Raw genomic sequence first — 21,987 nt, forward strand, 5'->3', positions numbered from 1 at the left:
TTGCCCTGGTGCTTATACCATGCCACACTGCACTTGTCATGGTGAAATAGTTTTCTAATATGTCCAGGTGTTTTTTTTTAAATAGGGCAAACTTTAACCTAGTGCTAATACTGTGCAAACTTTGCACTTGCACCTGAGCAAAGTTTCTGTGATCTGGCCCCAGAGTGTGAAGCATTTCTTCTGACTTCCTAGCACATTCTGTCCAAGGCCATCTCACCCTGCTTATCTACTTTTGACTGTATGCCAGTTTTGTTTTATGAGTCAGACTATTGGAAATCACATATTGTGCTATTACATGTTGCCAACTTGTCTGCAAATGTCTTCAGCTGATCCCAGTCAACAATGGCTCGGGATCAACTATTTATCTTGATTTTTCTCAACTCTGCGTTTCTGTGATTCTAAACATGTGCAAACTCCTAAAAGACTTAAGGCCTTTATTAATTTGCAAGGCAAACTGTGGAGTCAATTTTAAGATAATGGACGTCTGCTGCAATCACATTTCATTGTCAGGGAATGATTTGTCTGCATGTATTTGAGCATTACCAGTTTTCTGATGTCTAATATCTATTTAGTGTGAGTAACATCCTCCATATCTAAAGACAGCGTGGCCTAATGTCTGTGTTATTCTATAATGAATACATGTTTACCTTGTCTCTTATACTACTATATAATGTCATAGGTGAAATGACATCACTTCTGTCATCCTTGGTCCACACCATGTTTATCATCACTGCTTCTGTTTAGGGTATGGATAATACAGTTGCCTGAGTGCACAATTTTTCTAATATCTGCACTATTACACCAGGGGGCGGGACACAACCCCTAAATGGCATAGTCACCTGTCCATCACCAGAGTGAGGCAGAGGATCAACTCCTCTACTCTCTGGTTACTTACTGATAACCTTTGTTACTCCTAGTCTACTCTTTCTCATCACTGTACTGACACCGTCCTCTCACTCCCCAGTACTAAAATCATCCTGGTTCTTTTAATGGAGTTAGGAGGTTTATTGGACAGGTAAGGTGTTTTATACTCCAGGCTAAGAGAAGGGGGAGAGGCTAAAAAACAAAGATATGTTTCTGAAAGGGTTCTGTCTGAAGGAGGGGCACCTTCATTCAGTAAGTACTGCTACATGGATGAGTGTTACTAGGATTAATGAAGATTACACGGAAGTAATCCGAGCATTAGATTACACCATTCATTGTTTGGGATGACCATTGTAGGACGCTCACTTCTCTTTGTTGTATGTCTATATTCTAGGCTGTGTATCTAATGTGTTGATTTTCTTCCAACCCCATTGCAGGCCTGTTCCAGAGAGCCATCATACAGAGCGGCTCTGCACTCTCCAGCTGGGCCGTCAACTACCAACCGGTAAAGTACACCCGCATGCTGGCAGAGAAGGTGGGCTGTAATGTGCTGGACACAGTGGACATGGTTGATTGCCTGCGCCAGAAAAGCGCCAAGGAGCTGGTGGAACAGGACATCCAGCCAGCCCGTTACCATGTGGCATTTGGGCCCGTGATTGATGGGGACGTCATTCCTGATGACCCGGAGATCCTCATGGAGCAGGGGGAGTTTTTGAACTATGACATCATGCTGGGAGTCAACCAGGGTGAAGGGCTGAAGTTTGTAGAGAGCGTTGTCGACGCAGAGGATGGTGTATCTGGTAGCGATTTTGACTACTCTGTCTCCAACTTTGTGGATAATCTCTACGGGTACCCAGAGGGAAAGGATACTCTGAGGGAGACTATCAAGTTCATGTACACTGACTGGGCCGACCGTGACAACCCAGAAACCCGCCGCAAAACACTGGTGGCACTTTTCACAGACCACCAGTGGGTTGAGCCATCGGTGGTGACGGCAGACCTGCACGCCCGTTATGGCTCTCCAACCTACTTTTACACGTTCTACCACCACTGCCAGAGTCTCATGAAACCAGCATGGTCTGACGCTGCCCACGGAGATGAGGTGCCTTATGTCTTTGGGATCCCAATGATTGGACCCACGGACTTGTTTCCCTGCAACTTTTCCAGAAATGACGTGATGCTGAGCGCTGTGGTGATGACCTACTGGACTAACTTTGCCAAAACTGGGTAAGGAGTTGCCATTCAAAGTCGGCATTTCTGGTCTTATTTCTGGTGTCTTGATGTAGATTTTCATTATTCATACCACACAATTAAAAGCTGTTGATTAAGTGGCGTTGGAGCACACGAGCCGCTTATTGGTCTGTGTCAGTGTTAACCATTCTTAACTTCACTCTTAGCATTATGTTTTGACCAACATGCCTTGCACTTTTTGTATATTCTGCATGCCAATGTCATACAGCCATGTTTAAAAGCAACATGTAAAAAATCATGCCCACAGTACCTTGAATAATGTGAATTGAGCTTGGATGGATGAGCAACATTTACTTTCCGCGTGAGATTGAAACCGAGGCCAGAGTCACCCTGTGGAGCCTGTAAATGGCATGGATGGTGAAAAACGATTGACTTATTCTGGTGGTTGCATACCTTGTGGGCACAGGATTGGCATCTGCCCACATCTCTTTGATGTTCCAGTATTATTATTGTCAATCTCTGATTTAAATGAAGTTACATTCAGTCTCTCTTGTCCATCTGGATGATGGCCACTTCCATTACGTAGTGATCTTATATACCCTCTAGCTTCCAGTTCTCATCCAGGAGTGGAGCACTCCCTCATGGGCCTGGCATCAAGGTGTGGAGGCCACCCTCATGGACCTGGCCTCAAGGTGTGAAGCCCGTCCCTCAAGGGCTTGGCCTCAAGGTGTGAAGCCCGTCCCTCAAGGGCTTGGCCTCAAGGTGTGGAGCCCACCCTCATGGGCCTGGCTTCAAGGTGTGGAGACCACCCTCATGGGCCTGGCTTCAAAGTGTGGAGCCCACCCTCATGGGCATGGCCTCAAGGTGTGGAGCCCTCCCTCAAGGGCCTGGCTTGAAGGTGTGGAGCCCTCCCCCATGGCCTGGCTTCAAGGTGTGGAGACCTCCCTCATGGGTCTGGCTTCAAAATGCAGAGGCCTGGCCTCAAGGTGTGGAGCACGTCCCTCAAGGACCTGGCCTCAAGGTGTGGAGCCCACCCTCATGGGCCTGGCCTCAAGGTGTGGAGTCCACCCTCAAGGGCCTGGCTTCAAGGTGTGGAGCCCTCCCGAATGGGACTGTCTTCAAAATGTGTAGCCCTCCCTCATGGGACAGGCCTCAAGGTGAGGGGCCCTACCTCATGTGCCTGTCCTTAAGGTGTGGAGCCCTCCCTAATTGGCCTGGCCTCATCCCATTCTCCATAGAGGCAGATCCGACCTCCAGCGGCCTGGTCCTGCCCAGTAATACCCGCTACTTCCCACCCTAGAGGTTTACAAAATTGCAAAACATTAGTTCATGCGAGGAACTTGACAGATCCATGTCCATATACCCACCATGATATACCCAGTGTAACACCTTTGTACACCCCAAAGAAGGCCCACTCTACTGCTCTTGTACACACCCCAATAGGCCTACCACTTCTCTGAAGCAAACATCCACAAGACCTTCCCATTGGAGTTAGTGGAGCAAACATGCAGCACGTATGCAAGTGGTGTCTTCATTCAGAAGTGTCTGAAGTCTACCTTAATTGCACAAAACCACTGCTCAATGATGCCACCCTCTGCACCGTTAGCTGAGGATAATCACATGACGTGTTAGTCTCAGGGCACCTAAAATGGCAGAAGCTGGTGGATCTCAGAAGTAATGAATGGAGGGAGAATTCGTATATCACTGGTGGTGTACAAGCAAAATGTCTCTTCATGCTTAACTAACAAGGGTTGTTATCTCCTATCTTCCATCTACATCGGAATGATGAAAGGCTATGTCACACCGGGGGCATGCATGCATTTTACGCAGAGTCTAAGCAGGAACGCATACCTCACACAGCTAACATAGCAATGCCGTTACATCGTTGACTTGAAGATGGAGTCGCTAACCATGCAAACAACATAGCAACTCAGAACTGGATGATATTTGATGATCAGCCGGCTCTCTTCCCGGCAGTCTACACATTTGAGCCAAGGCTTTACTCTTCTGTAGCATTACATGGTCACCAGCTCTATCCTTGCTTAATGACTCCTGTTGCGCTCTCATTTCTGCACCAGTTCTTGGAGCATGAGCTTAATGTTGTTATCACTAGTACCATGAGCGATGGTTATACTACCATGCATCCAATGCCCCCTCTCCTCTCCAGGTGGTTCATTTAGGGATGACCATTTCTTTAGAGAAGTGCTCGTATCTTGCACTGCCATGATAACCTTAGGCCCTGTCTGCTAGTAGGTCCATCTTTTCATCCAACTGGTGTAGGTGCACACCTTAAACCTCTCTTTCTAGTGCTTCATCTTTGTCCCAATTATTGTCCCCAGAAGAAGCTAGAATCCTCTCCTAGTATCCTTGGATAACATCCTCCAATCGTAGTTCTCTGTCACTTGCCCACGGTGGTTGGCATTGGGAGTCTATGATAAAATGGCTCCTGTTCCATTCGGGCAAGTTGTCTTCTTGATAATTGCTCTATCCACCTGCGGAGTGCCAGGTGGATTGTCAAGGGCATGATTGCCGTCCATATCTCCCTGGTAGAGGACAACCATTGACCACCTCTTGCCCAAGGGTTTGAAGAATTTGAATCTGCTTCACTATAACGGTGCTCTTCCTTATGCCCGTTGAGGGCAAGACTCTGACCTTTTTTAGTTACGGCAAGGAAGCAGGATAGGGTGCCATGTCATGGAGGGTCGATGGCATCGGATCATCGGAGTGGGTGCTTTGGCATGGAAGTTAATACGATTCGTGAGCCCAAGGAAGTCACCCCAAGGTAGACATAAAAGGCAATTGTGGGAATCACGCTCAAGGATTAACGCATGATCTCACCCTTAGAGCGGCAATATTCCGAAATGAGGAAGTTTGCAATCTACCAGAACAGCAGTTAACATTTTCAAAAAGGTAGCAGGCACCCTCTCCAGAAAGAACATGGCATGATAAACTGTTGTGTGGTTTTTTCCCACTTTGAGAGTTCGCAGCCATTGCTTTTTGCTCACTGCACCTTTCACAGATGGGAAATATCCATTTGCATATCAGTCTTTGTCCCGCCCACATGGGTCGTCCAGCACCAAAATGCTTTGGCAATTCCCTTCTGAACAAGAGTACCAACAGCAACCCCATACACGTGTTTCAGCCTTGTTGGGCCTCATCAGTGAGGTGGAGCTGTGCCTCTCTGAGCACAGTGAGCCGGGAGTCCACGCCTGGGTTCCCCCAGGTAACTCAGCAGTTCAAGGCTGTGTTTTTCTTGAGTAATTGGGGTAAAAAGAGGTTATCGATGCCCCCATTGTGCGTACGAGTTTGAGTTTTTTTTTACCCATATCTTCAGGGTATGGGAAGGAGGGGTCCCTTTCAGATTGTCACTAGGTGTTGGTCCATATAAAGGGGCTACAGATGGGGGGAAATCATGTACTTTGGGGGCGTACACAAAAGAAGAAGACTGAAGTGGCGAATGTATAATTGTATGAAGTGCCCTGAAGAGATCCTTGCTGCACGCAGAGCTGTACAAGACACCAAACTAAACACACTCAATACATAATCCAGTGTATTGGATGTGTGGTACGTGGCCATTACCTGGCTCTCCTTCCTAGCTAGCAGTGGATCACAGAATGTGGGAGTCAACGTGTCAGTGAATAAGAGATGGCCATCAAAATGATAGCCCTGTCCATGATGAGGTCATGTGTGTTAGAGAGTTGGTCGGCGGGGCATATAGCATGCAAGAGGGCGCCCCCAAAAGGTGTTCTTGTCAAAAGAAGTTGGACAGTGAGATGGGCTTACGTTCCTCTTGAATTGGCAGCCGGGCAACACGGGCCAGCCAGGCATGTTTGGAGTAGATCTCATGGTGAAATCATGGCTGAGTCCCTTTTAAGTCCTCAGGAAATGAGACCTCAGGGTTTTGGGTTCAGTTATCTCTAGATTAGGTCTGTTGAGACCTTTGTCAAGGACTAAGAAAGTCTGCGATGAGACCGCAATCAAACACTGGTTTTGTTTATAGACTTTATAGACTGAAGGGGTTGGGGCTCGTCACGGAGCAAGGGTGTTGGTTTCTGACAGCCGGCCAGTGAAGCCACTTATGATGGTGCAGGGTCCAGTGGAGATGGCAGTAGCTTGTAGGCTCTTGTAATCTAGCATGTTCCACATTCCTTTTCAATGGTAGAAGCTCCATGTAATTGCACGGGTAGTATAGCTCAGTGGCAACGCGCTCGTCTTTGAAGCAAGATGACGCAGCGCAACACAGGTTCAAATCCCAGGACCACACTTGGAAACCTCTTCGCTATTAAGCACATTATAAATAATCAATTATACAAACTGCGGGTTTTGAATTTGAGTTTGAAATACCCAACATCCTTGGCCAAAGCATGGTTCCCTCCCTGGTAAGACACAGTGTTGCTTGCACACCCTGCCATCTGCCCCAGCCTCAACATTCACCCCAATATACACATCCCCACAGCACTCACTCATCCATACCCACGGGTCTCACAGACATCGCCAGCCTGTCACCAACCTCAACCACTACACCGATCTCACTCATGCTGCTTAATGCTCAACCAGATGTAGCCAAGGTCTCTGCCACATTGTACCCATCTTCAAAGCACCAATGCCAGGTAGCTAAACATTCATACATCACATTCACAAGTCAATCATGTGCAGAATCAACTGGCATTAACATCAGGCACAACCTCCTACTTACTTAAAGCATCCTTGGAATGCCCAGCTGCCTGCCTCAAGGGAACCTCTACTCACCGCACCACCATCCATGCCACCTGCCACCCCAGGCCTACAACAAATTCACCAAGCTGATGCCCTCTGCTACTGCCACCAACAATCAGAGCCCCCACCGTGCGACTGCAACCTCCCAGGAGACCGATCCATCAATGCAAAATATGTACCATGTTGGTGCCCTGGGGTGATCGATTCTCATTTCTTTCACCATTGATGGCATGTAGTGTCCTACTGTTTGTGATGGTCTCGTGACATGATGGTCCCTGGTCTCTGTGTGGTTTAGGTCACCAAACGGTTGTTGGTCTCCTGTTTGTTACGTCCCCATAATCTCTTGGAACAGGTGTCCTTCTGTGTATTTGCTGCTTTCCTAGCATGTAACTCTGAGTGTTCCTTGGCTTGTCATTTGTGTTTCTCTGTTTTCTGGCATGCTGTGTCCTACTGTTTGTGTTGGTCTCATGACATGTTGGTCCATTGTCTATGGGTGCTTTAGGTCCTTGTGTGGTTGTTGGTCTTGTGTTTGTTAGGTCCCCATAGTCCCTTGAAGCAGGTGTCCTGTGTGTTTGCTGCTCTCTTGGATGTAACTCTGTGTGTACCTTGATTTTCTACGTAGGATTCTCCATGTTTTGGCATGCTGTGTCCTTCTGTTTGTGTTGGTCTCATGGCATGTTGGTGCCTGGTCTCTGGGTGCTTTATGTCCTCGTGTGGTTGGTGGTCTTTTGTTTGTTAGGCTCACATAGTCTCTTGGAACAGATGTCCTCCTGTGTGTTTGCTGCTCTCTTGGGTTGTATGCAAGTGAGTATCTTGGCCTGTCATGTGGGTTTCTCTGTTTTTATAGCATGCTGTGTCCTACTGTTTGTGTTGGTCTCATGACATGTTGGTCCTTGGCCTCTTGGTGCTTTAGTTCCTCCTGTGGTTGTTGGTCGTTTGTCTGGTAGGTCCCCTTAGTCTCTTGGGTAAGGTGTCCTGAGTGTTTGGTGCTCTCTTGGGACGTAACTCTGAGTGTACCTTGGTTTGCCATGTGTGTTTCTCCATTGTTTTGGCATGCTGTGTCCTACTGTTTGTGTTGGTCTCATATCATGTTGGTCCCTGGTCTCTGGGTGCTTTAGTTCCTCGTGTGGTTGGTGGTCTTTTGTTTGTTAGGCTCATATAGTCTCTTGGAACAGATGTCCTCCTGTGTGTTTGCTGCTCTCTTGGGTTGTATGCAAGTGAGTATCTTGGCCTGTCATGTGGGTTTCTCTGTTTTTATAGCATGCTGTGTCCTACTGTTTGTGTTGGTCTCATGACATGTTGGTCCTTGGCCTCTTGGTGCTTTAGTTCCTCCTGTGGTTGTTGGTCGTTTGTCTGGTAGGTCCCCTTAGTCTCTTGGGTAAGGTGTCCTGAGTGTTTGGTGCTCTCTTGGGACGTAACTCTGAGTGTACCTTGGTTTGCCATGTGTGTTTCTCCATTGTTTTGGCATGCTGTGTCCTACTGTTTGTGTTGGTCTCATATCATGTTGGTCCCTGGTCTCTGGGTGCTTTAGTTCCTCGTGTGGTTGTTGATCTTTTGTTTGTTATGCCCCCATAGTCCCTTGAAGCAGGTGTCCTCTGTGTTTGCTGCTTTCTTGAGATGTAACTCTGAGTGTACCTCGCTTTGCCATGTGGGTTTCTCTGTTGTTTTGGCATGCTGTGTCCTACTGTTTGTGTTGGTCTCATGACATATTGGTCCCTGGTCTCTGGGTGCTTTAGTTCCTCCTGTGATTGTTAGTCTTTTGTCTGTTAGGTCCCGATAGTCTCTTGGAGCAGGTGTCCTGTGCGTGTGCTGCTCTCTTGTCCTTGGTCTCTGGGTGCTTTAGTTCCTGCTGTGGTTGTTAGTCTTTTGCCTGTTAGGTCCCCATAGAATCTTGAAGCAGGTGTCCTGTGTGTTTGCTGTTCTCATGGGTTGTAACTCTGATTGCACCTTGGTTTGTTGTGTGTGTTTCTCCGCTGTTTTGCCATGCTGTATCCTACTGTTTGTGTTGGTCACATGATATGTTGGTCCCAGGTCTCTGGGTGCTTTAGATCCTCGTGTGGTTGTTAGTCTTTAGTCTGTTAGGTCGCGTTAGTCTCTTGGAGCAGGCGTCCTGTGTGTTTGCTGCTCTCTTGTGATGTAACTCTGAGTGTACGTTGGTTTGTTGTGTGTTTTTCTCTGCGGTTTTGGCACGTGTCCTTCTGTTTGTGTTGATCTCAGGACATGTTGGTCCCTGATCTCTGGGTGTTTTATTTCCTTGTGTCGCTGTCAGTCTTTTGTCAGTTAGGTCCCCATCGTCTCTTGGAGCAGGTGTCCTGTGTGTTTACTTCTCTCTTGAGATGTAACTCTGAGTGCACCTTGGTGTGTCATGTGTGTTTCTCCGTTGTTTTTTCAGGTTGTGTCCTACTGTTTGTGTTGGTATCAAGACATGTTGGTCCCTGATCTCTGGGTGTTTTATTTCCTTGTGTCGCTGTCAGTCTTTTGTCTGTTAGGTCCCCATAGTCCCTTGGAGCAGGTGTCCTGTGTGCTTGCTGCTCTCTTGGGATGTAACTCTAAGTGCACATTAGTTTGCCAAGTGTGTTTCTATGGTGTTTTGTCATTCTGTGTACTACTGTTTGTGTTGGTCTCATGATATGTTGGTCCCTGGTCTATGGGTGCTCTAGGTACTCATGTGGTTGTTGGTCTTTATTTGTCTGTTAGGCCCCTATGGTCTCTTGGAGCAGGTTTCCTGTGTGCTTGGGATGTAACTTTGAGTGTACCTTGGCTTGTCATGTGTGTTTCTCTGTTTTTATGGCATGCTGTGTCCTACTGTTTGTGTTGGTCTCATGACATGTTGGTCGCTGGACTCTGGGTGCTTTAGGTCCTTGCGTGGTTGTTGGTCTTTTGTCTGTTAGTTCCTGATAGGGTCTTGGAGCAGGTGTCCTTCTGTTTGTTTGCTGCTCTCTTGGGATGTAACTCTGAGTGTACCTTGGTGTGCCATGTGTGTTTCTCCGTTGTTTTGTCATGCTGTGTCCTACTGTTTGTGTTGCTCTCATGACATGTTGGTTCCAGGTCTCTGGGTGCTTTATTTCCTCATGTGGTTGTTGGTTTTTTGTTTGTTAGGTCCCCATAGTCCCTTGGCGAAGGTGTCATGTGTTTTTGCTGCTCTCTTGGGATGTAACACTGAGTGTACCTTGTTGTGTCATGTGTTTTTCTCTGCTGTTTTGTCATGCTATGTCCTACTGTTTGTGTTGGTCTCATGACATGGTCCCTGGTCTCTGGGTGCTTTAGATCCTCGGGTGGTTGTTGGTCTTTTGTCTGTTAGGTCCCCATAGTCTCATGGGGCAGGTGTCCTGTGTGTGTGCTGCTCTCTTGCCCCTGGTCTGTGGGTGTTTTAGTTCCTCGTGTGGTTGTTGGTCTTTTGGCTGCTAGGTCCCCATCATCTCTTGGGGCAGGTGTCCTGTGTGTATGCTGCTCTCTTGCCCTGGTCTCTCGGTGCTTTAGATCCTTGTGTGGTTGTTGGACTTGTGTCTGCTAGATCCCATCATCTCTTGGGGATGGTGTCTTCTGTGTGTGCTGCTCTCTTGTCCCTGGTCTCTGGGTGCTTTAGGTCCTCGTGTGGTTGTTGGTCTTTTGTCTGCTAGATCCCATCATCTCTTGGGAAAGGTGTCCTCTGTGTGTGCTGCTCTCTTGTCCCTGGTCTCTGGGTGCTTTAGGTCCTCGTGTGGTTGTTGGTCTTTCGTCTGTTAGGTCCCCATAGTCTCTTGGGGCAGGTGTCCTGTGTGTGTGCTGCTCTCTTTCCCCTGGTCTCTGGGTGCTTTAGTTCCTCGTGTGGTTGTTGGTCTTTTGTCTGCTAGGTCCCCATAGTCTCTTGGGGCAGGCATCCTGTGTGTGTGCTGCTCTCTTGCCCCTGGTCTCTGGGTGCTTTAGGTCCTCGTGTGGTTGTTGGTCTTTCGTCTGCTAGGTCCCCATAGTCTCTTGGGGCAGGTGTCCTGTGTGTGTGCTGCTCTCTTGCCCCTGGTCTCTGGTTGCTTCAGATACTCGTGTGATTGTTGGTCTTTCGTCTGCTAGGTCCCCATAGTCTCTTGGGGCAGGTGTCCTGTGTATGTGCTGCTCTCTTGCCCTTGGTCTCTGGGTGCTTTAGGTCCTTGTGTGGTTGTTGGTCTTTTGTCTGCTAGGTCCCCATAGTCTCTTGGGGCAGGTGTCCTGTGTGTGTGCTGCTCTCTTGCCCCTGGTCTGTGGGTGTTTTAGATCCTCGTGTGGTTGTTGGTCTTTCGTCTGCTAGGTCCCCATAGTCTCTTGGGACAGGTGTCCTGTGTGTGTGCTGCTCTCTTGCCCCTGGTCCGTGGGCGCTTTAAATCCTCGTGTGGTTGTTGGTCTTTCGTCTGCTAGGTCCCCATCATCTCTTGGGGCAGGTGTCCTGTATGTGTGCTGCTCTCTTGTCCCTCGTCTCTGGGTGCTTTAGGTCCTCGTGTGGTTGTTGGTCTTTTGTCTGTTAGGTCCCCATAGTCTCTTGGGGCAGGTGTCCTGTGTGTGTGCTGCTCTCTTGCCCCTGGTTTGTGGGTGCTTTAGATCCTCGTGTGGTTGTTGGTCTTTCGTCTGCTAGGTCCCCATAATCTCTTGGGGCAGGTGTCCTGTGTGTGTGCTGCTCTCTTGCCCCTGGTCTGTGGGTGCTTTAGATCCTCGTGTGGTTGTTGGTCTTTTGTCTGCTAGGTCCCCATCATCTCTTGGGGCAGGTGTCCTGTGTGTGCTGCTGCTCTCTTGTCCCTAGTCTCTGGGTGCTTTAGGTCCTCGTGTGGTTGTTGGTCTTTTGTCTGCTAGGTCCCCATCATCTCTTGGGGCAGGTGTCCTGTGTGTGCTGCTCTCTTGTCCCTCGTCTCTGGGTGCTTTAGGTCCTCGTGTGGTTGTTGGTCTTTTGTCTGTTAGGTCCCCATAGTCTCTTGGGGCAGGTGTCCTGTGTGTGTGCTGCTCTCTTGTCCCTGGTCTCTGGGTGCTTTTGTTCCTCGTGTGGTTGTTGGTCTTTTGTCTGCTAGCTCCCCATACTCTCTTCGGGTCTGGTGTCCTGTGTTTGTGCTGCTCTCTTGCCCCTGGTTTGTGGGTGCTTTAGATCCTCGTGTGGTTGTTGGTCTTTCGTCTGCTAGGTCCCCATAGTCTCTTGGGACAGGTGTCCTGTGTGTGTGCTACTCTCTTGCCCCTGGTCTGTGGGTGCTTTAGATCCTTGTGTGGTTGTTGGTCTTTCGTCTGCTAGGTTCCCATAGTCTCTTGGGACAGGTGTCCTATGTGTGTGCTGCTCTATTGCCCCTGGTCTGTGGGTGCTTTAGATCCTCGTGTGGTTGTTGGTCTTTCGTCTGCTAGGTCCCCATCATCTCTTGGGGCAGGTGTCCTGTGTATGTGCTGCTCTCTTGTCCCTCGTCTCTGGGTGCTTTAGGTCCTCGTGTGGTTGTTGGTCTTTTGTCTGCTAGGTCCCCATCATCTCTTGGGGCTGGTGTCCTGTATGTGTGCTGCTCTCTTGTCCCTCGTCTCTGGGTGCTTTAGGTCCTCGTGTGGTTGTTGGTCTTTTGTCTGCTAGGTCCCCATCATCTCTTCGGGCAGGTGTCCTGTGTATCTGCTGCTCTCTTGTCCCTCGTCTCTGGGTGCTTTAGGTCCTCGTGTGGTTGTTGGTCTTTTGTCTGCTAGGTCCCCATCATCTCTTGGGGCTGGTGTGCTGTATGTGTGCTGCTCTCTTGTCCCTCGTCTCTGGGTGCTTTAGGTCCTCGTGTGGTTGTTGGTCTTTTGTCTGCTAGGTCCCCATTGTCTCTTGGGGCAGGTGTCCTGTATGTGTGCTGCTCTCTTGTCCCTCGTCTCTGGGTGCTTTAGGTCCTCGTGTGGTTGTTGGTCTTTCGTCTGCTAGGTCCCCATAGTCTCTTGGGCAGGTGTCCTGTATGTGTGCTGCTCTCTTGTCCCTCGTCTCTGGGTGCTTTAGGTCCTCGTGTGGTTGTTGGTCTTTTGTCTGCTAGGTCCCCATCATCTCTTGGGGCTGGTGTCCTGTATGTGTGCTGCTCTCTTGTCCCTCGTCTCTGGGTGCTTTAGGTCCTCGTGTGGTTGTTGGTCTTTTGTCTGCTAGGTTCCCATCATCTCTTGGGGCAGGTGTCCTGTGTATCTGCTGCTCTCTTGTCCCTCGTCTCTGGGTGCTTTAGGTCCTCGTGTGGTTGTTGGTCTTTTGTCTGCTAGGTCCCCATCATCTCTTGGGGCAGGTGTCCTGTGTATCTGCTGCTCTCTTGTCCCTCGTCTCTGGGTGCTTTAGATCCTCGTGTGGTTGTTGGTCTTTCGTCTGCTAGGTCCCCATCATCTCTTGGGGCAGGTGTCCTGTGTATGTGCTGCTCTCTTGTCCCTCGTCTCTGGGTGCTTTAGGTCCTCGTGTGGTTGTTGGTCTTTCGTCTGCTAGGTCCCCATCATCTCTTGGGGCTGGTGTCCTGTATGTGTGCTGCTCTCTTGTCCCTCGTCTCTGGGTGCTTTAGGTCCTCGTGTGGTTGTTGGTCTTTCGTCTGCTAGGTCCCCATAGTCTCTTGGGGCAGGTGTCCTGTATGTGTGCTGCTCTCTTGTCCCTCGTCTCTGGGTGCTTTAGGTCCTCGTGTGGTTGTTGGTCTTTCGTCTGCTAGGTCCCCATCATCTCTTGGGGAAGGTGTCCTGTGTGTGTGCTGCTCTCTTGCCCCTGGTCTGTTGGTGTTTTAGTTCCTCGTGTGGTTGTTGGTCTTTTGGCTGCTAGGTCCCCATCATCTCTTGGGGCTGGTGTCCTGTATGTGTGCTGCTCTCTTGTCCCTCGTCTCTGGGTGCTTTAGGTCCTCGTGTGGTTGTTGGTCTTTCGTCTGCTAGGTCCCCATCATCTCTTGGGGCAGGTGTCCTGTGTGTGTGCTGCTCTCTTGTCCCTGGTCTCTGGTTGCTTTTGTTCCTCGTGTAGTTGTTGGTCTTTTGTCTGCTAGCTCCCCATACTCTCTTCGGGGCTGGTGTCCTGTGTTTGTGCTGCTCTCTTGCCCCTGGTTTGTGGGTGCTTTATGTCCTCGTGTGGTTGTTGGTCTTTTGTCTGCGAGGTCCCCATCATCTCTTGGGGCAGGTGTCCTGTGTATGTGCTGCTCTCTTGTCCCTCGTCTCTGGGTGCTTTAGATCCTCGTGTGGTTGTTGGTCTTTCGTCTGCTAGGTCCCCATCATCTCTTGGGGCAGGTGTCCTGTGTATGTGCTGCTCTCTTGTCCCTCGTCTCTGGGTGCTTTAGGTCCTCGTGTGGTTGTTGGTCTTTCGTCTGCTAGGTCCCCATCATCTCTTGGGGCTGGTGTCCTGTATGTGTGCTGCTCTCTTGTCCCTCGCCTCTGGGTGCTTTAGGTCCTCGTGTGGTTGTTGGTCTTTCGTCTGCTAGGTCCCCATAGTCTCTTGGGGCAGGTGTCCTGTATGTGTGCTGCTCTCTTGTCCCTCGTCTCTGGGTGCTTTAGGTCCTCGTGTGGTTGTTGGTCTTTCGTCTGCTAGGTCCCCATCATCTCTTGGGGCAGGTGTCCTGTGTGTGTGCTGCTCTCTTGCCCCTGGTCTGTGGGTGTTTTAGTTCCTCGTGTGGTTGTTGGTCTTTTGGCTGCTAGGTCCCCATCATCTCTTGGGGCTGGTGTCCTGTATGTGTGCTGCTCTCTTGTCCCTCGTCTCTGGGTGCTTTAGGTCCTCATGTGGTTGTTGGTCTTTCGTCTGCTAGGTCCCCATCATCTCTTGGGGCAGGTGTCCTGTGTGTGTGCTGCTCTCTTGTCCCTGGTCTCTGGTTGCTTTTGTTCCTCGTGTGGTTGTTGGTCTTTTGTCTGCTAGCTCCCCATACTCTCTTCGGGGCTGGTGTCCTGTGTTTGTGCTGCTCTCTTGCCCCTGGTTTGTGGGTGCTTTAGATCCTCGTGTGGTTGTTGTTCTTTCGTCTGCTAGGTCCCCATCATCTCTTGGGGCAGGTGTCCTGTGTGTGTGCTGCTCTCTTGCCCCTGGTCTGTGGGTGCTTTAGGTCCTCGTGTGGTTGTTGGTCTTTCGTCTGCTAGGTCCCCATAGTCTCTTGGGGCAGGTGTCCTGTGTGTGTGCTGCTCTCTTGTCCCTCGTCTCTGGGTGCTTTAGATCCTCGTGTGGTTGTTGGTCTTTCGTCTGCTAGGTCCCCATAGTCTCTTGGGACAGGTGTCCTGTGTGTGTGCTGCTCTCTTGCCCCTGGTCTGTGGGTGCTTTAGATCCTCGTGTGGTTGTTGGTCTTTCGTCTGCTAGGTCCCCATAGTCTCTTGGGACAGGTGTCCTGTGTGTGTGCTGCTCTCTTGCCCCTGGTCTGTGGGTGCTTTAGATCCTCGTGTGGTTGTTGGTCTTTCCTCTGCTAGGTCCCCATAGTCTCTTGGGACAGGTGTCCTGTGTGTGTGCTACTCTCTTGCCCCTGGTCTGTGGGTGCTTTAGATCCTCGTGTGGTTGTTGGTCTTTCGTCTGCTAGGTCCCCATCATCTCTTGGGGCAGGTGTCCTGTGTATGTGCTGCTCTCTTGTCCCTCGTCTCTGGGTGCTTTAGGTCCTCGTGTGGTTGTTGGTCTTTTGTCTGCTAGGTCCCCATAGTCTCTTGGACAGGTGTCCTGTGTGTGTGCTGCTCTCTTGCCCCTGGTCTGTGGGTGCTTTAGATCCTCGTGTGGTTGTTGGTCTTTCGTCTGCTAGGTCCCCATAGTCTCTTGGGACAGGTGTCCTGTGTGTGTGCTACTCTCTTGCCCCTGGTCTGTGGGTGCTTTAGATCCTTGTGTGGTTGTTGGTCTTTCGTCTGCTAGGTCCCCATAGTCTCTTGGGACAGGTGTCCTGTGTGTGTGCTGCTCTCTTGCCCCTGGTCTGTGGGTGCTTTAGATCCTCGTGTGGTTGTTGGTCTTTCGTCTGCTAGGTCCCCATGGTCTCTTTGGGGCTGGTGTCCTGTGTGTGTGCTGCTCTCTTGCCCCTGGTCTGTGGGTGCTTTAGATCCTCGTGTGGTTGTTGGTCTTTCGTCTGCTAGGTCCTCATCATCTCTTGAGGCAGGTGTCCTGTGTATGTGCTGCTCTCTTGTCCCTCTTCTCTGGGTGCTTTAGGTCCTCGTGTGGTTGTTGGTCTTTTGTCTGCTAGGTCCCCATCATCTCTTGGGGCTGGTGTCCTGTATGTGTGCTGCTCTCTTGTCCCTCGTCTCTGGGTGCTTTAGGTCCTCCTGTGGTTGTTGGTCTTTTGTCTGCTAGGTCCCCATTGTCTCTTGAGGCAGGTGTCCTGTATGTGTGCTGCTCTCTTGCCCCTGGTCTGTGGGTGTTTTAGTTCCTCGTGTGGTTGTTGGTCTTTTGTCTGCTAGGTCCCCATCATCTCTTCGGGGCTGGTGTCCTGTGTGTGTGCTGCTCTCTTGCCCCTGGTCTCTGGGTGCTTTAGATCCTCGTGTGGTTGTTGGTCTTTCGTCTGCTAGGTCCCCATAGTCTCTTGGGACAGGTGTCCTGTATGTGTGCTGCTCTCTTGTCCCTCGTCTCTGGGTGCTTTAGGTCCTCGTGTGGTTGTTGGTCTTTTGTCTGCTAGGTCCCCATCATCTCTTGTGGCTGGTGTCCTGTATGTGTGCTACTCTCTTGTCCCTCGTCTCTGGGTGCTTTAGGTCCTCGTGTGGTTGTTGGTCTTTTGTCTGCTAGGTCCCCATAGTCTCTTGGGGCAAGTGTCCTGTGTGTTTGCTGCTCTCTTGCCCTTGGTCTCTGGGTGCTTTAGATCCTCGTGTGGTTGTTGGTCTTTCGTCTGCTAGGTCCCCATAGTCTCTTGGGACAGGTGTCCTGTATGTGTGCTGCTCTCTTGTCCCTCGTCTCTGGGTGCTTTAGATCCTCGTGTGGTTGTTGGTCTTTTGTCTGCTAGGTCCCCATCATCTCTTGGGGCTGGTGTCCTGTATGGGTGCTGCTCTCTTGTCCCTCGTCTCTGGGTGCTTTAGATCCTCGTGTGGTTGTTGGTCTTTTGTCTGCTAGGTCCCCATCATCTCTTGGGGCTGGTGTCCTGTATGTGTGCTGCTCTCTTGCCCCTGGTCTGTGGGTGTTTTAGTTCCTCGTGTGGTTGTTGGTCTTTCGTCTGCTAGGTCCCCATCATCTCTTGGGGCAGGTGTCCTGTATGTGTGCTGCTCTCTTGTCCCTGGTCTCTGGGTGCTTTAGGTCCTCGTGTGGTTGTTGGTCTTTGTCTGCTAGGTCCCCATAGTCTCTTGAGGCAGGTGTCCTGTGTGTTTGCTGCTCTCTTGCCCCTGGTCTGTGGGTGTTTTAGTTCCTCGTGTGGTTGTTGGTCTTTTGTCTGCTAGGTCCCCATCATCTCTTGGGGCAGGTGTCCTGTGTGTGTGCTGCTCTCTTGTCCCTGGTCTCTGGGTGCTTTAGGTCCTTGTGTGGTTGTTGGTCTTTTGTCTGCTAGGTCCCCATAGTCTCTTGAGGCAGGTGTCCTGTGTGTGTGCTGCTCTCTTGTCCCTCGTCTCTGGGTGCTTTAGATCCTCGTGTGGTTGTTGGTCTTTTGTCTGCTAGGTCCCCATCATCTCTTGGGGCTGGTGTCCTGTATGTGTGCTGCTCTCTTGCCCCTGGTCTGTGGGTGTTTTAGTTCCTCGTGTGGTTGTTGGTCTTTCATCTGCTAGGTCCCCATAGTCTCTTGGGGCAGGTGTCCTGTATGTGTGCTGCTCTCTTGTCCCTGGTCTCTGGGTGCTTTAGGTCCTCGTGTGGTTGTTGGTCTTTGTCTGCTAGGTCCCCATAGTCTCTTGAGGCAGGTGTCCTGTGTGTTTGCTGCTCTCTTGCCCCTGGTCTGTGGGTGCTTTAGGTCCTCGTGTGGTTGTTGGTCTTTTGTCTGCTAGGTCCCCATAGTCTCTTGAGGCAGGTGTCCTGTGTGTTTGCTGCTCTCTTGCCCCTGGTCTGTGGGTGCTTTAGGTCCTCGTGTGGTTGTTGGTCTTTTGTCTGCTAGGTCCCCATAGTCTCTTGAGGCAGGTGTCCTGTGTGTTTGCTGCTCTCTTGCCCCTGGTCTGTGGGTGCTTTAGGTCCTCGTGTGGTTGTTGGTCTTTTGTCTGCTAGGTCCCCATACTCTCTTCGGGGCAGGCGTCCTGTGTGTTTGCTGCTCTCTCGGGTAACCTGGTCTGCCAGTGTGTCACTTCTTGTGTCTTCTTGAGTTCTGCTGCGTTTGCTCTTTCTTTTCCTCAGCTGTGCCTGTCCCTCCTCTTGTCTCTGTTGCCTGCTGTGCGTTGATTGTCATTAGCAGTGGGAGACGGTTTTGCTGACAGACATGATGCAATTGCTTCTGTGATGTCTGCCTTTTCTCCAAAGAATTCGCCTCCTGTTTATTGTTTGAGGTTGAGTCATTAGCCGCTAATAGTGTGTGCACGTGTGGGTCCCAGCACTCACCCCCCAGTCTCTTCCCGGCCCTTCAAGTAGACATTAAACCCCACCCGGCTTTCTTTGTTTCTCGTCTGTTTGCTGCTTTGTTTGCAGAAACACAGGCCCCAGGTGAACGCGTTCCAGCTTCAAAGCTCTCCCTCTGCCTTCAGAGGCTGCCAGAAGACGTGTGTGCAGCACTGCTGCTGCCCTAAGCCCCCGCCCCCCGAGAAATGCAACGTCTGGCGCTGCAATCACCAGCGCAGGAGCCCCCCGGTCTGCACATGCGCTGGTCCGTTTGCCTCAGTAGGATAGTGCCTTGTGCACACTGCTCTCCTTTCTCCCCAGCACCAAAGCACCTTGAAATAAAACTAATGTCCCTACTCCACTCTCTTCAGGCTGCAAAGCTGGACACACAATGCATTGCCCATGCATGATTCGCTGTCTTCTGGCCACTGGCATCACCAGCGGCACGGCGGCCACTGTGCGGTGTCTACTCGTGTGCACGCGCGACAGAGCGCCATCATCGGGTCATAGTTCATGTAAAGGACCGGAAAGACACTTTAAAAAAGGGACACTCCGCCCTTGTGAGCTGGGTTCAAACCTTTTTTGTCAGTGCTCTTTATTATTTATTTTTGTCATATGTAGATCTTTATAACCTAAAAGGTTCTAAAATGAAGACACACGTTTGATTGAAATATTCAAGAGGAGATACATGAAACCGCTTTAATGAGAGAGTGATCGTTCGTGGAGTGAACATGTATATTCTGTCATATGTGGTATGCAATGTTTTACATATGCATAAAGCTTATAGACAAAGCCTAGATTGAGCACCGAGTATTTCACCTAAAGTAGCAATGAATAAAATGTAGCAGGACTGTACAGCCAGTAACTGGAAACTTTATAGTTTCCTACCTACCTAACTATTACATTTAAAGTCTGATATTCAGATCACTGAGCATTTCTCCATACGGACCGTATATTTCTCAACAATAACACACATAATAATGGCCGTAGAGTTTTCTTTTTCATGGTGTATATGGACACATCGTGATGTGTTTAAATTTAAATGCGATATAACACACTTCTGGCCATTGGCAGTGTAGAGGAAGGGCCATGTGACAAACTCCAGGGCATTGACAGTGCAGAGGAACGGCCATGTAACCAACTCCAGGGCATTGGCAGTGTAGAGGAAGGGCCATGTAACCAACTCCAGGGCATTGGCAGTGCAGAGGAAGGGCCATGTAACCAACTCCAGGGCATTGGCAGTGCAGAGGAAGGGCCATGTAACCAACTCCAGGGCATTGGCAGTGCGTGCAGAGGAAGGGCCATGTGACAAACTCCAGGGCATTGGCAGTGTAGAGGAAGGGCCATGTAACGAACTCCAGGGCATTGGCAGTGTAGAGGAAGGGCCATGTGACAAACTCCAGGGCATTGGCAGTGTAGAGGAAGGGCCATGTAACGAACTCCAGGGCATTGGCAGTGTAGAGGAAGGGCCATGTAACCAACTCCAGGGCATTGGCAGTGCAGAGGAAGGGCCATGTAACCAACTCCAGGGCATTGGCAGTGCAGAGGAAGGGCCATGTGACAAACTCCAGGGCATTGACAGTGTAGAGGAAGGGCCATGTAACCAACTCCAGGGCATTGGCAGTGTAGAGGAACGGCCATGTAACGAACTCCAGGGCATTGGCAGTGCAGAGGAATGGTCATGGATTTTATTTTAAAAACTATTGAGCCTTTTGAGCTGGGTCAAGCCGGTCATCTCAACATCTCCCCCTCTCAGCGCACCAATCCAGATACACTGAGTTATGCGTGTTATAGATATTGGTAATTCTAAAACACTCAGGGCATTGGCAGTGCAGAGGAATGGTCATGTAACAAACCTCAGGGCATTGGCAGTGCAGAGGAATGGTCATGTAACAAACCTCAGCGCATTGTTGCAATGGCACTGGCCCTACATGCTTTGACTAGACCAGAAACTCCCCTTCTTCCTCGCTCTGACTGTCACCCCATCATGTGCGCAGGGGATTTGCACTGGGCTGCGAACTACATATGATCAGTGAGTGGCAAAGTTCGGTCCCACTGGGCGATCAATGGTCAACTAATCGTTTTGTTTGGAATTATTTTGCAAACAATGGTTAACAAACAGGGCACATGCGCAATAGAGGGAAAGGTTATCAGAATGAAAACACGTTGCCACAGGTGCAGATAACCCTAATGTGACACCGTCCAGGAACCAAGAGGCTTTCTCCTAACTCCAAGATAGCCGAAAGCTCATTTAAGGCCTGGCCTTTAAAGACATGCATGATCATCCGTGTCCTCGGACACATGAAGGATGCATCACACCAGATGCCACTGGGAACAGGCAAACACATGGTTAGGGAGCGGAAGCACATAGCCCAAACCAATCCCAAGACTCGGTGCTAGAGGGCACACTGACCCACCAATCAGAATGCTTTAGGAGGCTTTAAAGCCAGACCCGCAAACCACCCTGCTATCTGGGGCGAGGGCACCCTGGAATACGAGGGCAGTTCCTTCCCTGAAGGGTTGGCATGTGACGCTGGTGAAGCTCAGGCATTGCCTCACTCGGATACTCACGCCTGTGTTCTACATGAGTCTACTTGGAATGCAAGTGGGCTTGATTACTCTGTTGAAAGCGGCCTAATGCCAATGTCCAATGCTGGGCAGTGCCACTGATGTGTTTGAGCTGGGAGGCAACCTTGGTATGCAGAATACAGAAAGCAGGCACACAATGTAAGCGATTATACAATGTGCTTGTGAAGTCATGCTTGTGATGGGTTGGTGGAATTGGCACACCGACCACCAAGTACTGTGCAGCTCAGTCTCAGCACTGCCAAGCAATTCACAGTCAGCATATATTGATATATTGTAAGGTTACCAGGTGACTTCTGACAAGAGGGGTCTTTTAAGGTATTATTGATGCAAAGAATCTACCAGCATACTCAATTCCGAAGTACAGAGGTTTGCTCAGCAACAGTTAGCACTCAGCCACTTGACAGTTGGCAAGATTATAGTTCTTGTGTAGGCCAGTAGCTCCATTGGAATTGCTCATGAAGTGGGGACTGACTTTTCAAAGGTGGAAGCCATTTGACAGATGGCAAGATTATGGTGCTTGAGTATGCCAGTGGCTCAGCTGGAATTGGGCGTCTAGTGGGGACTGACTTTTCGAAGGAAGGAGCCATTTGACGGATGGCATGATTCTAGTGCTTGAGTACGCCAGGGGCTCCATTGGAATTGGTCGTCAATTGAGGGCTTACTTTTTTCGAAGGCGGGAGCCATTTGACAGATGGCTGATTATAGTTCTTGTGTAGGCCAGTGGCTCCATTGGAATTGGTCACGAAGTGGGGACTGACGTTTCGAAGGTGGGAGCCATTTGACTGATAGCATTATTATACTGCTTGAGTAAGCCAGTAGCTCAATTGGAATTGCTCGACCAGTGGCAACTGACTTTTTGGAGGTGGGAGCCATTTGGCAGCTGGCATGATTATAGTGCTTGAGTACGCCAATGGCTCCATTGCAATTGGTCATCTAGTGGGGAATCACTTTTCGAAGGCGGGAGCCATTTGACAGATGACATGATCACAGAGCTTGAGTATGGCAGTGGCTCCATTGGAATTGGTCGTGAAGTGGGGAATGACTTTGAATCTAATGTTTGGGGATTATACTCATAAAAATAGTGTTTAACGTATTGTGCTTCACTGTAATGATCTCAAGCTCTTGTGTGCATTGTGTACTTAGTGATTCAGGCCTAAACCCCTATATCAGACATAGTTGACAAATATACACATATTTGGTCATTTTTATGTTCCTAAAATGCTCTTGGATTTTATGCAAAGCAGCCAAGAACACTGTTTGGTGCTATTTCCCCTTCCCCTATTCTTATGAGTATGTCAAAA

At 49.9% G+C, this 21,987-nt stretch overlaps 1 protein-coding gene across 4 annotated transcripts in view; it reads left to right on the plus strand.

The window, feature by feature from the left end:
* The window catches only part of NLGN3 (neuroligin 3), a 1,023,628-nt gene that overhangs the window by 923,651 nt on the left and 77,990 nt on the right, over nucleotides 1-21,987 (plus strand). For all 4 annotated transcript variants that reach the window (XM_069612391.1, XM_069612393.1, XM_069612394.1 and 1 more), the window contains one exon: nucleotides 1,302-2,091. In XM_069612391.1, coding sequence (XP_069468492.1) covers nucleotides 1,302-2,091 — 790 coding nt within the window. The remainder of the gene's footprint in view (nucleotides 1-1,301; nucleotides 2,092-21,987) is intronic.

This window comes from Ambystoma mexicanum, chromosome 5p, assembly GCF_040938575.1.
Source record: "Ambystoma mexicanum isolate Mex_15411 chromosome 5p, UKY_AmexF1_1, whole genome shotgun sequence".
In the NCBI taxonomy this organism is placed as follows: domain Eukaryota; kingdom Metazoa; phylum Chordata; class Amphibia; order Caudata; family Ambystomatidae; genus Ambystoma; species Ambystoma mexicanum.